Below are 14,983 nucleotides of genomic sequence, written 5' to 3'. Positions count from 1 at the left end.
GCCTGTCTATCTATCTTTCTATATGTATGTCGGTCTGTCTGGCTATCTATCTATATATCTATCTATCTGTCTATTTCTATTATATATATCTATTTCAATATGTCTATCTTTCTATATCAATCTATCTGTCTCTATCAATCTATCTATATGTCTGTCTATCTATGTTTTATTAATATAACCACCTATCATTTATCTCTCAATCCATCACTTGATCCATCCATCGCGCCATCCATCAATATATATAGTCATGATCTATCTTCTATATATCTGTGTGAATATGTATGTCTGACGATTGTCATCACCACATTAATAATCACATTGAGCAATGGTCAAAATTTATTCTTAGGATGTCTAGAATCAAGATTATCAATCATATCTAAGTGATTCATTTTATACATTAGCCGACTCTGAATGAAAAATCATGACAGACCACCTAATTCGTCCGCATGACAAATTAAATTCTAGTTTATTATTTGAATTATACAATATTTCAATTTTACGAATTCAACGATTAGGACTTCCTTGCCTGAAGCACAAATTCCACGTGTTCATTCAGTAATGAAACATCATTTCACATGACAATGACAAGAAAATAAAAATATTTCATATTTCGTATAATAAAATACAAAAGAAAGAGTGAGTGAGTGATGTCATCATTTCCTCATTTGCATACCGACCGAGATGTGCATATAACTGTTTTGTGAAATTTTCAGTGTTATGCTTGTTGAATTTTTCTCTTTTTATTCAAATCAAGTTTTTGTTGGGATGGACTTGTCCTTTAAGGTCACTTTCCCCTTCCAGCCAAGGCCTTTCCTGATGCTGATCAGAAAAAGAGCAATCACTAATAGGCAAAGTGTCTTTGATATGAAATCAAATGTCTCTTTTTGGTGCCAAGACATTGTTCAGTAGAGCTCAAATGTTTTGGAAATCCATTTTTTTATACATGACAATATGATTCCCCATGTGGTACCCTGTCTAAATATATCAGTTTTTCTATCTAAAAATAAGGTTGCAATATCATGTGAGAGGGGGATATCCCATAGGATGTGATATTGTGACAGCCTAGTCTTTCACTATTCTGTACATTTTAAAATTTGCTATTTTTTGTCCTAGAAGCATTAGATTGACTGTATAGTTGGTATAGTGTATCAATTAATGGTCTGTGGATGTAGTTCAGAGTTGTCTATCATCAGCGAAGAATAGTCTAACCAAGAAAAGGGATGAAATGAAATGAATTCAAATTGTTAATACCAAAAGAATTCTTCATTCCAAACTTACTAATAGGCAGGGCTCCAGACTGACCTTTTTTTATCTACCGGTCTAACCTGTTCATGTCGGATCAGTAAATACCCAGTTTTTCAAAGTACAGGGTACGAACCTAAAGTTCACTGGTCCCCCAAAATAAAGAAAAACATTTAAAAAAAGACTTGAGTTTATTTTTCGTCTATTTTGTTTTATTGCCCCCCCCCCAAAAAAAAAAAATTAAACATACAAAACAAAACAGTACACACACACAACATAATTTATGAGAGCCATTCTTTAAGATGCCATGTGTCGCCAATTTTATAATTCACCAAAGAGGAGAAAATATCAGTCCTATTAGTTTGATATATTTTGTACTGGTCATGCCTGACCAGTAAATCTGGCTATTTCTGAAAAGTTACTGGCTTTACAGCAATTTTTACTGGTCTGGGACCGTGGGACCAGTGCCAGTGTGGCATGCTCCAATAGGTCCATGAATAATGTCAACCTTGCTATTCTTCAGATAATAATTGTTGGTACAGTAGTTCAGAGCTGCATGCCTGTTAGCAAGAGCCTTGCCAAGACATTTGATGCTACCCAGAACATCATGGACACCGTGATAATTCTTCATTCGTACCAAAATGATAAATACTCCATTAATATTATGCATGTCCCTTATAGATTGTTGGTATGTGTATTAATCAGGGCTGCCGGCCAATGAACAAGAGTCAAACCAAGACACAGGACCTTCCTGTAGACATCCTGGACAACTTTACATTTCAATCTATTTAAAATACTCTCAAACTCCACAAATACCATGCATTAAATGTTTTATTCCTTGTAGATTGTTGGTTGGTAATTCAGAGATGCCTGTCAGTGATCAGGAATCAAACCAAGACACAGGTCCTTCCTCAGGACATCCAGGACACCAAGACAACCCTTCATTCATTTCAATCTTTCCAAATAACCTAAGACTACACAAATACCATGCATCTTCTTTTGTTTAATTTCTTGTAGATTGTTGGTTGGTAATTCAGAGATGCCTGCCAGTGAGCAAGAATCAAACCAAGACACAGGTCCTTCCTCAGGACATCCTGGACAACAGGACAGACCTTCATTTACTCAATTCTTACCAAAGGTGCTTCAGACAATCATTACCAACTTCATCAAAAGGCAAGTCAAGATCAACATTGGGTGCGTTTATGCGCCACTTTTTTACCCTAGAATCATGATCTGAATCATGATTCAGATCATGATTCTGCAGAATCACGATTGCATTTTAGTCAAAAGCGAAAATAAACGTCTTTCAATTCACAAACACGAAACAAGGAAAAAGGGGTGTTTGGAAAGACGTTTCTGTACAATTATGAACAAAAAGGTCTTATAAATTTAGAATGCAATCATGATTCTATGATGTCACTGTGTCGGGCTATTTTCGGTTTGACTGTTTCAAAGCTCAAGGTGTGCGCTATGCTCACGTGTATATGCATGCATGTCTTTTCACATGCATTAACTTCAAGTTCTGTGTTGGTCATCGCATCGTCCACTGCTTTTCATTTTGTGTCCTGTCTTCAACTTTAAGTTCTAGTAAGTGAACTAACTGGACAACGATCTCAGTTGTTGAGTGAACACTGTCAATATTATTAAATTGGATCTATGCTGAAATTCAATTCCGAACACCATTTTCAATAAACCGACAAGATGAAAAGAAGTAAAGAAAATGAGGTATAATAGACTTAATTCTGGAAGCATTGTGGTATTGTGATTCATGTTTGTGTGTTTAGAATCATGATTTAAATCATGATCATGGCTTGAGGTCTAAATAAAAGCAGTCTTAGACGGTCTTTAACTATTTTGTTTTGATAGCATGCATGTTAAAGATAAAACTTGGTTCTTGTTTTGAATTTGAATTTGTGTAATGGTGGAAATCAGAGACATTGTTTGGAGATGAATTGGGTTCATTCCGTCTGAGATGAGACCAGAGATAATTGACCTAGGACGGTTAAGGCCAACAGACAATTCACCAGTTAGACATGGTTTTGAGTACAGGAAATTCAAACATATATGTGCATGTGGCAACAGGAAATATTTTTCATAGTGGCTGTTTGTTTGTATAGGGTTAGAACATATTATCTTGGCAAGAATTAATATCCTCTCTTAAATTATCAGGAGATACCGTACATGTATGATTGGGAAACAGGTTGTGTTTCTAATTAAAGAATATCTCCTTCCATTTCATTGCACAAAAACTTACTGTCATCATGGTTACCTTGAAATAGTAACCAATCAAAATGTAGGTTTTTATAGTTATTACCATAGAGGAAAAGCTAACATACTGGTACATATTTATCTAAAAGGACTTGATTATCTTTTAAACAATCTTTTTTCTATCTATTTGTTTTTAGGTTAAAAGATCTCCGTAAGCATACGCTGTGCCTTCATGAATCTAGCTGTGTCTATTACTCCATTGAGGTAAAGTATGCAAAGTGTCAAGTGTTAGAGACACTGCAAATTAATTCTGTTGTCAGTGACAATGATATTAGTAAAGAATGATAATAAAAATACTAAGGAAAATGATAATAGTGATTGATAATAATAGTGATAATGACAATAATGATATAATACAACTTGGAAACGATTATGTCTATTCTGCACAGTTCCCAAGTCTGCAGTTGTCATTATTATCATCATGGAATTAGCTTGGCTGCTATTCCAGTGCTTGCCCAAGTGTACTCATCTGTTTTCGTGGTTTACAGCTAACTTCGGTTTCAGTACAGTATCTGTTATTTCACAGTGTCTTGTTTAAGTAAACTATGCCAGAACTTAGGCTTAGGTCTTTATTTGTGATGGTCCTGTGATGATCTTAAAGCCTTTCTCTCAACATTATCACTCACTGCAACTACTATTATTTAGCATTTTTCTTATTCTCCCACTCTTCCTTAAAGGGGAAGTTCACCCTGACAAAAAGTTCATTGTAAAAATAGCAGAAAAATAATAAAAAATATTACTGAAGGTTTGAGAAAAATTCATCAAATAATTAAAAAGTTATTAGAATTTCAATTATTTGATTTGTGACGTCATATGCGAGCAGCATTCCTACATAGTGAATGGTAAAATAAATCAATGAAATGTCATTTTCTCAGAAAATTGAAAATGGTTTTCACTGTACCTTTTTTATATCAATAGACAAATCATTTCACACACGATCATGAATAGAAAACAAAATTAAGTCATCAGGAAACATACAAAATTTGAAATTCATGCATTTTATATTACATAACACATGGGGCAGCTGCTCGTTTATGACGTCACAAATCCAAAACTTTGAACTCTGATAACTTTCTTACTCTTAAACGGATTTTCCTCAAACCTTCACCAATATTTTGTACTATTTTTTTCTACTATTTTTACAACAAAGTTTTCTTCAGGGTGAAGTTTTTCTTGGTTATACAATGCAAGGGTTCGTCAATGTCCTCAAGTCCTTTACCCAGTCCCTTCAGCAGTCTAACATCTTTCATTTTGTATCGTTTATTTTTCATAGGCTTTCTTGAGGAGATTTTTCCTAGGCTATACAATCCAGGGGTTTATCAATGTCCTCAGGTCTTTATCCAGTGCCTTCAGCAATCCTTCTAACATCCCAACGTCGCTGTACCACAAAGATAACTTCTCTCTAGGTCTCTTCTTAGGTTTCTACTCAGGTCTATTCAGGGTAAGTTCATCATTGTTTTATATATATATATATATATATATATATATATATATATATCTAGAGGAAAAAATGACTACAAAGTGGTGTTTGCTCCTTGCTTCTCCATTTAATCAAGCTTTCGATCAATGCATGATCTTCCTCAGGACTATAAATATATAAATAAAGTACAAATACAATACAATAATATAATAATACAATATGATATCATTTTTTCCTCTATATTGACCCTCACCACTATGAATGACCGCCAGTGTTACGAGGCTTTTGGAAAATTTCTTCCGCTATACATATATATATATCTTTCTCCGGTTCAAGACAAGACAGATGCAACAATGTCATGTTACCTTTAGGAATACTTGTATACCTGTACATTACCTTACAGAGAAAAAGATAAATATAGCAAGCGAAAGAGAGAGAGAGAAAGAAAATGAATGAGTAGGACATGTTGGATTTTGTAAATCTGTACAAGTAGTAATGTTGGGATAAAACTACTTTAAAGGCACCTGCACAAAGTTTGTTCTATGTCTTTTTCAGGAATCCCGCTCTCTTTGTCTCTACATCAGCTAGCTTTAATACCCACATTCCTTGTGTGTTTCCTTATGCTAAAATGACATGATTGGCAAGGAAAATATGCTGAAAAGGGGAATTCCAGCAGAAAGACACTACTCAGACCTTTGCTGGGTACCCGAACCAGGGCCCCGTCATAAAAAGAGTTGTGATGGATCAGATCAATCACAACTATGGATGGCCAGCAATGTCAACATCAATTATGCATGTTTGTGTAAAATGTTTTGTAACTATGATGTATATTCATGGATTTATTGTTTTCTGGAAAATTTACTGTGCTTCTCTTTGTTTACAAAGCACATTGTGCATATTTCCTGTAGAAAAAAATTATGACATTGATGGATTTCCATAGTTACGATTGATTGGATCAATCGTAACTCTTTGTAAAACTGGGCCCAGGGGGGACAAAGCCTTGTTTGATAACCCGAGTCTATCTGTAACTCTAAAGTGAAGTCATCAGTGAAGTAATACTCCACAAAATGCACATTGGTGATGATGATGAATGGAGTTTGTATGGACCCATCTATATGTAAGATAGATTTTGAAGGTGCTGCCCCTCACAATATGCTACATATTACCGGTAATCACAACATATTTGCTGGAATTGAAAAGATAGATCTTTAGTTCAGGTTTGAAGGTCTCACGGTTGTTAAAATAAGAAAGTTGGATTGGTAACGGAATCCAAATGCATGGAGCAACCAAAAAGAGAATTCCATCATTGTTGGTGTTTAGGCAGTTACTGGAAATTAAGGAAGAAAGTTCCCTGTCTCTCAATATTATACAGATATTGCCTACCTAGAGTTTAAATTGCCTACCTAGAGTTTGAATATAACATTTCCTCTCCCCGATGGAGTTATATTTTCCCACGCGTTTGTATTTTGCCCGAAGCGCAGCGCTGAGGGAAAACATTCTCCCAATGGAAAAATATAGCTTCGGAGGGGAGTTGAAATGTTATTTATTAAAACGATAAACCAGGCAATATTTGTGATATTATATAGTCTATGTGTATTCGCCATCAGATATTGCCTTCATTATCTGGCTCCAACCCGAAATTCTTGCTACAGCTCTGATCCGTCTACGTTATAATAGAAAACATTTGAAAATACATCAAGCGCGTTCTTCATGCAATCGACGCGTTTACACTAGCGCGTACATCAATTAAACTACCTGATTACCCAACTTGTAAGCAGCGAGTGACGTCACCTTAGTGAATATTACGCCGCAATTGACAATACAACGCAGTTATATTCACTGAGGTGACGTCAAAACCTAGAATATAACAAATGCAATCCTTTGCAGCTATGATCACGTGATGGCGTATTGACCTATCACTGATTCGAATCTACACAAGCTATGTAATATATTCTTTATCTGTTTGCGTTACAGAGTGTCAACTGTCTCTTGCGATGGTTACGGAACAAAGACAGTCCCATACATGGTCTGCTAGCAGGTTTCATAGCTGGACTATCAACCATCTTCTATAGAAGCAAAACACTTTCACTCTATGTATTATCAAAGGCTGCTGAGGTAAGAATAAGAAAAAAGAGCAGAAAAGGCAGAAGATAACAAAGAAAAAAAGAAGAAGAAAAAAGCCTATTGGAATTTTACTCTTTGATCTTCTTTCAATTCATTGATTAATTGAATTGATGCCCACTTTTGATGTCTCCTTAATATAAAAAAAAAATTGTCATGAATTTCGTCTCAGCCCTTTAACGCGCACCAAAAATGTGCGGCTTTAAATGCATGTAATCCTTTAATACAAGCAAAAGATATGACAAAAGTTATGACAGGGGGGTAGCAGTCATAAATTTTGTCATATCTTTTAGTACCAAATATCCCAATACCCTGCCGACTGAATGTCAAGCATACAATGATATTATTTAGATTAGATTGTTGTATTAGTTTCACTCATCATCCATGACAATTTTCAAAATTATTTTTTCATGCCACAATTAGTTAGGTCCTACATATTTATTTCTCCTTTTTTTTCTCTGTTTTCCTTCTTTTTCTACTTCTCCTCTAAAATCCTTCACCGCTCCCTGTCTCTCTTTGTAATTAAGGGCATCAATATTCGTGTAGTTGCGCGATGCCAATAACTTTATTTGGGATACAGCCTACCTGTCACGGGGCCTTCCTATTGGCTAGAAGGGCTCCCACTGCTAACTAACGATGATTTTAATTGGATTGCTTCCGAAAAGATGGACGGGAACTTTGAGAGATATGACAGGGAAAAGACAATGTTCAGAATACCGATTTGTGACAATCACAGCGGTGTCACATCTCCGAGAGGTATGACAAAACTTACGACAAAAGTTATGACAGTGTTCAAGAATGCCACCCCTGGATCTTATCAGGTTCCCATAACACAAATCTTACTGATTTATTGTAAAATTAATATTTCTGATTGATTATAAATTGTTGTCAATGCAATTAAGAAATTGATTTAAAAAACTTTCCCAACTCTGGGCTCAAATTCGATGCAAATTTTGCTCATTCTTCAGCAATGACATATTTCTACTATGATCATATTTCCACATATTTTTGTTTATGTATGCTTGCAAAAACTTGGGTGGATATTTTAATTCTGTTCGAACTCATTTTGAGATATTCTCAGGTATATTTTATATTGAAATTCATGGATATTTAAAAAAAAAAAATTGTTATGCAACTCCCATCTTCCAGAACATATTCTTCAAACTTCAGGACTTGAAGTATCTTCCCATCATTCCTCATGGTGATTCCATTCTCTATGCACTTAGTACATCCATCGTCCTGCAGGCTGTAAGTATACTTTACTTTCCTTTGCTTTAATCTGGCAATGCTTTTAGGACTTTGCCTCATAATGCCTGTTCTTGTTTACGTTCACAAAGCATGAATTTATTAGTTGTACCTCCAAATATCAACAAAATCATTTGGCGAGAGTTCATTTGCTCATGCAGCCCCTGTTATATGGAACAAACTCTCAAATTTCCTAAAACCATCGATTCAGTTAGCAAATTCAAAACAGCTCTTAAAACATACTTATTTAAAGTGTTCCTAGCCTCAACAAAATGAACACACCAACACTTCGATCTCCTCCTCTCCTTTGTTTTCTCAAGCGCATAGAGACTTATGATGTGTTATGGACTTTACAAAAATGGACCATTATTCTTATTATTATCGATCAATGTAATTATTCTGTATACTCCACACTATCAGTTTCAAGTATAGTTGAATGTGGCATGTGGCAAGACAGAAATATGATTATTAAAAGTCGTGCTTAAAAGCAGCATCTTTCCAATGATTATCAAGCCGATTCCTAAAAGAATTTTCCAATGTTGCTGAAACCACACTTTCTGTAGTGTGGAGGCACGATAGCTCAGTCGGTAGAGCGGGGGATTCGTATTCCGGTGACCCGGGTTCGATTCCCACTTGGTGCGCTAATGCCCTTTGGTAAGGCATTAATCCTCAGTACCAGGTCCTTCGGAGGGGACCTTAAGCCGTTGGTCCTCTGGTTGCTTGCTTACAAGCATTCATGCTTTCTTAGCAATCAGGTAAAAAAAAAATCACCAATCACCAAGATCACCAAGATATAATGTCCAGCGAGCACAGAGAACAAACTGTAAGACTGTCCAAAGAACTACTGTTATTACTCTATTTGAAAAGTAGAATTCCCTTATATAAAGCCACGCATACTGCTTCTTGCTTTTCTGTGAATGGCGTCTTGTCCTCCCTTACTGCGTACAAGCAGATCAATGCTAGGGTCATAAAGATACCATACATAAAATTATAAACATCAATCATGTCTCCTCTCCTATATCTGTGAGGAAAAGATGAAATGATGAAATGAAATTGATAATAATGATATTGGGTTCATGTAAAATGGCCATTTCTGTCAAGCTATGACACTCCTGGGGACTGTTTCAGCAACAAGTTGTCATATCTGACATCTTTCCTTGATTCTGATTGGCGGAGAAGCACTGTTACTATGGTAACTGTTGGATAAAAGGGAATGAAATGTCCGACAAGTCCTTTCGTGAAACGCTCCCCAGGGTCCAGTTACAGTGATTGATCATGAGGCCGATTTTTACAATTGATCATATACAATTATGAGTTGCAATCAATTGTAGAAATCAGCCCTATGGATGATCAATTGCTAAGCATTTATGTTACTGGGCCCAGGTGCTCCATAGATTTTCACCCCATCTTACAAAGAGTTACCTTCGATCCGATCAATCACAACCATGGATAGCCTGCAATGTTAACATCGAAACTGCACGTTTGTTTAGAATATTTTCCAGATATGATGCATATTTATGCATTCATTGTTTTCTTGAAAATTCAGTGTTCTTTTCTTTTATTCACAAAGGACATTGTGCCAATTTCCTGTATCAGAAATCATGACATTGGTGGATTTCCATATAGCTGAGGTTGATGGGATCAATCATAACTCTTTGTAAGACGAGGCCAGCTTTAGCATAGCTGCCAATAAGAAGCCTGTTCATTGTTGCTGTAATGTATGGGTTAGAAGGTTAAAATGTTCTGGCAAGTGTAACTGTTTTCCCTTTCATACATTAAGCTGTTTTAAGTGTTATGGAAATCCTTGGTACTTTTTTAGTGAAATATCAAAAATTTACTATTTTTATGATCTCCAGCAATGCCTGATTATCATTTGTTTTTTCTTTCAAAGGGATTTAGAATTCCATCTAAAGATTATTCTAATGATTATTTTTGTTTCTTTCAGGCCGTGTTTGAGCCTCATCAAATTAGACCGGCTTACTGGAAGTTCCTTCTTGGTCTAACAGGAAACAAGTAAGTATCAGTGTTGTTTTATTGTACCACAACTGCCAAGTAGAATGTTTTGGCTGCATTTCATATGGAACACGGGAAAATTCAATAATGCATAAGTCAAGGGGGAGAGGGGTGCCATATTAATCATTGTTTAAACTCAAATTACAATTTGGAGGGGGAGATGTCCAAAACAAATTGAAAAAAAATAGTTCAGGGGTGTTTTTGTCTAGTTTGTTCATTTTGTGTTATGTTCAGAATACGTTCCGTATATGTAAGTTGATGTGTACATATCTCAAAACGGCTGAAATGCACAAAATAGTGATCTCTACCGCATGATTTTTTTCTTCTGAGAGCTAGATGAAGCTAAGTGAATTTCATAGCGTACTGAACTATGGAGCCTATGATGCTCCATAGCACTTTGAAAATATTATTTGGGATATTGCTTGTATGTACCTAATCTTTCTGTCTGTGGCTTTAATGATATAAGTCATATGTGTCGCTGGAAAGTGAGGTGTCGCACCAGGCTTGTACTTTGGGGCCATGCATTTCTTCCATTTTGAGATGAGAATACTGAAAAAGGAAAATACAACTTGGCAACTCTGTTTTACTTCTTCACCTATACCTTCCTTTCTTCGATCACTTAATGAGGAATAAATAATCTTAGCAAGCCAAATGTACAGCAAACCATATACGTATTTCACATTTACGTGTATTTTGTTTTTTTTATATGCTCACAAGTTGGGTTGTTCCTTTATGACTCTACCGCAAGACTTAATCATTTTGTGCTGTCAAATCCAAAGACTTCAGATTTTGTGTACATAATTATTCTTATAATATTACATACGTAAAGAAGAGTCCAATTGTGTATTTGGGCCATTGAGTCATGCATCACACCTTACTGTTATCTCCTACAGAGTACAACATTATGAACTTTGTAGAGTAATCCCTTTCAGCAGCTGCAAAGCTATCCTTGGATGAAAACATTCTTTGTATCAGTGCCAGTTGCCATGGTGAAGTAATGTGAAATTTCACTTGTATACATTAAAAGTGAATGTGCAAGTAAAAACTGCCTCTTGGTTTACAGCATAAGAGACCCAACAGGAGGCTGCATTGCATGGATGAATGGCAGTGCAGCTTCTCTAAATACAGCTGGGATTGTTCCTATTACAACAGATCCTGATAGGGATTCCAAATTTTGACAGTACGTCGAAAGAAAGAGAACTTGTAATCATCTGTGGTTTCTTCGGGATAGCATATTTAAGGCTGTGATCATATCGTCCAATATACATGTAAATGTGGCAGGACCAATGGTCGGAGGAAAAGGTACAGCAACTAGATGATGATGGATTTTATGGAAGAGGGTACACTGAGCAAGATGACGGTGTGTATATAGAGACTATCCCATCCAAATGAAGTGATGATATAATGCTATTCTTTGTGTTCGTATTTCCCTCTAACACTGCAGATTTGCCCAGATGAACCGTAAGCTGCTGGACGTTTCCGGATCGCAAGCCTCTAAACTCGATCCTGATTACTGGCCCAAATATGATACAAGATTCACACCAAACCTCCTGGCTGCTGGTCTAGTGTGAGCCTCTCAATCTGCAGCTTAATTTCAGGTTTTAATGAGAATTATGGTGTTGACCTTGATTTAAAAGTCATATCATGAACTCCTATTCGACCTCGATGATAGTTTTAATCATTCAACATTGAACTGTTGTTGGTGCATGTAGTTTTTACAGAGTTACTCTCTAAGGCTATGCTGGACCATGGTTTTAAAGTTTAGTGTTCAAAAAAATTATTGTTCTACGTCCAGGTTGTTTTAGAGGCCTGAATACCAACAGTACTTAGAAACCAAATTACTGTGTAAGATCTATCCTACACTGTGCTGCCCATGATCAGACCGCAGATTTTAACAAAAAAATTAATTCAAATTTGAGAGTTCAGAATGTCAAAGTCATCTGTTATGGATTATAAATAATATATTCATGCATACTGGAATATTCATATATTGGACTGTTTTATGTGTGTGGACAATCAGATTCTTTGACCCTGTTTCATAAAACTTGTTATCAATAAAAGCTACTGAAATGCTTCTGTTTTGATTGGCTAAGAGCAATTTTGTGATATACATGTATTTACAAGTATTATGAAAGATGGCCTTGGTGTGGTAATTGTGACACCCAAACGTAATTGTTATTCATGTTGGTAACAGCTCTTTGATTTTTTTGTTGTAAATGTAAAAAAGTATTATTCATCCCAAAGAAATTAGTGCCATCACTTCGCAAAATTATTTAATTTCAGTCATTTTCTTGCAATATTTCCAGAAAATGCTTTCCAAGTAAGTAAATCTTAATCATAATGTTCAGTAATAACTAAGTAAATGAGAACCGCAGAGAGATATCTCATGTTATTATTTGTTCATTAAAAATGTAAATTATTAAAAACATTTTGATTAAAAAGTGAGTTGAAATAATTTGTATGTATCATGAGGGAGGCAGGCATGCAAAATTGCGCCCATATAGTGACATCACTGTAAGTGTTAATCCTGAGAGATTGGCCCACCACAGTGAATGCAGCGCCATACATTAATCACTGCATTTCTCTTTCAAAGTGGTCAAGAATTCCATCTTATTATTTTTATTTTCCTTGGATCTCAAATTTAGTTCTACTTAATTAATCTTTATTCTTTCCTGCGCTTGGTATTCATTGTTCAGTTCAATATTTCTTTGCCGTTTTGATTCTTAATTGGTTCCCATTTGATTTTGTATGTCTCAAGAAAAAAGGGGTCGACCCGCAAGCCTTTCATGATAATGACTGATGGAGCAGGAATTATGAATGCTCTATTCAGACAATGCCACCTCTGCTAGTGTCTGTCTACATCGACAAAATAAGACGCACAACATCGGGTTTCATGATGAAATTGTTTTGATCAGTATGCTTAAGACTGCCAATGTGTTAACATTTGCTTAGAACTAGGATGAAGATGTTAGAATCAAAGTAGTAGGCCTACAGAAACTTTGGAATGTTATTCTATTTTTTTCATGGTTTTAAGTCAATTTGCTTCTGTGCAACGATGACATGATCCCTGAAGGTAGTCAATGATGGTAGATGTCAGCCTAAGCATCGTTTTTGGAGCATTGTGGCCCAGTGGATAAGTCTTCTGACTTTGAAACAGAGGGTCGTGGGTTCGAATCCCAGCCATGGCGTAATTTCCTTCAGCAAGAAATTTATCTACATTGTGCTGCACTCGACCCAGGTGAGGTGAATGGGTACCCGGTAGGATTAATTCCTTGAATGCATGAGCGCTGAGAGGCAGCTCGAGCTAAAGCCGGGGTAATAATAATAACAACGTGCCTCGGAATAGAATATTTCTAGATAGATGGCGCTATATAAATGCCTATTATTATTATTAAGCATCATGTAATTTATGACTTCCAGACATTTGGGATATATAAAGCTACATGTAGATATCAAAGAGTGTTACATGAAATCAGTGGCGGACCGTGACCCGGAGGAGACAAAGCATTGGAGGGGCACAGCGTTGTTGACAAACAATACAGTGCCCCTCCAATGCTTTGTCTCCTCCGGGTCACGGTCCGCCACTGCATGAAATTATACTGCCCACATTCTCTGCTATAGCACAAGAATGTCACAAGAAATTGTGTGACAGATGGGGAAAATGGCGAGCATAGGAAGAATGAGAAAGGGAAGAAAGAGATGGGGGCAAGAATGTGGGGAGGAGAGAATGTTGGCATGAGAAAATATTGAATCAGAGAGGGAGAAAGAGGGAGTGGAAGGAGAAAGTAGAGTCCTCTCTGTAAACCAATTTTTTTTCAATCATCATATTGTCAGGTTTAATCTTTTCGTTCATTGGACAATTTTTTTGTATTGTTCATTTCAGATATGGGGCCCGTTTCATAAAGGACTTGCAACTGTTGTAACTTTGCCATTATGGCAACTACCATGGCAACAGGGCTCAGCAGCCAATCAAAATCAAGGTTACCATAGTAGTTGTCATAATGGCAATTGTAACTCTTTATGAAACAGGCCCCAGATATAATATTTTGAAGATAAACAAAAATAATAATCATAACCTATTAAACTTACTACTGGCATGTCCCTATATTATTCACCAATGGGCAAAAAAAATCCCGTAATCCATAGTTAAAATGTTTGATTTAGTGAGAATTCACTGTGAGATTGTTAAGAGCTTTTTATATGTATTGTGTTGTGATTATATGATATCTGTATATAAGAAACGCAACTGAAATTGAATATATGTTTATGTACTTGTAATTTGAACTGCAATCTTGAAATTGTTTTGATGATGAATGATGTGAAGAGAATGAAACTTTCTTGTTGGCTACAACCTCACCAAACCTGGGACCCCTTCAAATAAGGAAGAGGAGGAAAAGAATACAATTTTAAAAATATGTACCGCCAAGATAAAGAGTTACACACTTGGAGAGTGAGCAAAATATATATGCATCATGTTGCTTTATTCATTCTTAAATATTCTTATTTCTCTCAAGGGGAAGAATTAGTTTTGTTTTGGCTCGAAGTTGATGTGTATGAAGTTTGTCAGCAATCTTTTTCTTCCATGCAAAAAGTAAAAATAAGGGGAGCACACCATAAATCAAAGTAATGTAAAATGCCAATTTTACATTAAATGCTTTAATTTTTTGCATGAAA

General features: G+C 35.9%; 1 protein-coding gene across 1 annotated transcript; it reads left to right on the top strand.

Annotated features, from left to right (window-relative positions):
- The first annotated feature begins 2,265 nt into the window (after positions 1 to 2,265).
- Positions 2,266 to 11,907, top strand: LOC121413900 (transmembrane protein 135-like). Its single transcript, XM_041606892.1, has 7 exons — positions 2,266 to 2,415; positions 3,648 to 3,714; positions 4,784 to 4,951; positions 6,905 to 7,045; positions 8,201 to 8,299; positions 10,242 to 10,309; positions 11,754 to 11,907. Exons 1-7 carry the CDS (start codon positions 2,282 to 2,284, stop codon positions 11,878 to 11,880), a joined length of 804 nt encoding a protein of 267 aa, XP_041462826.1. The 5' UTR covers positions 2,266 to 2,281; the 3' UTR covers positions 11,881 to 11,907.
- The last annotated feature ends 3,076 nt before the right edge of the window (positions 11,908 to 14,983 follow it).

The sequence above is a fragment of the Lytechinus variegatus genome, chromosome 4 (genome assembly GCF_018143015.1).
Source record: "Lytechinus variegatus isolate NC3 chromosome 4, Lvar_3.0, whole genome shotgun sequence".
Classification (NCBI taxonomy): Eukaryota; Metazoa; Echinodermata; class Echinoidea; order Temnopleuroida; family Toxopneustidae; genus Lytechinus; species Lytechinus variegatus.
The sequence above is the reverse complement of the archived record's forward strand: the minus strand, read 5'-3'. Positions and strand labels throughout refer to the sequence as shown.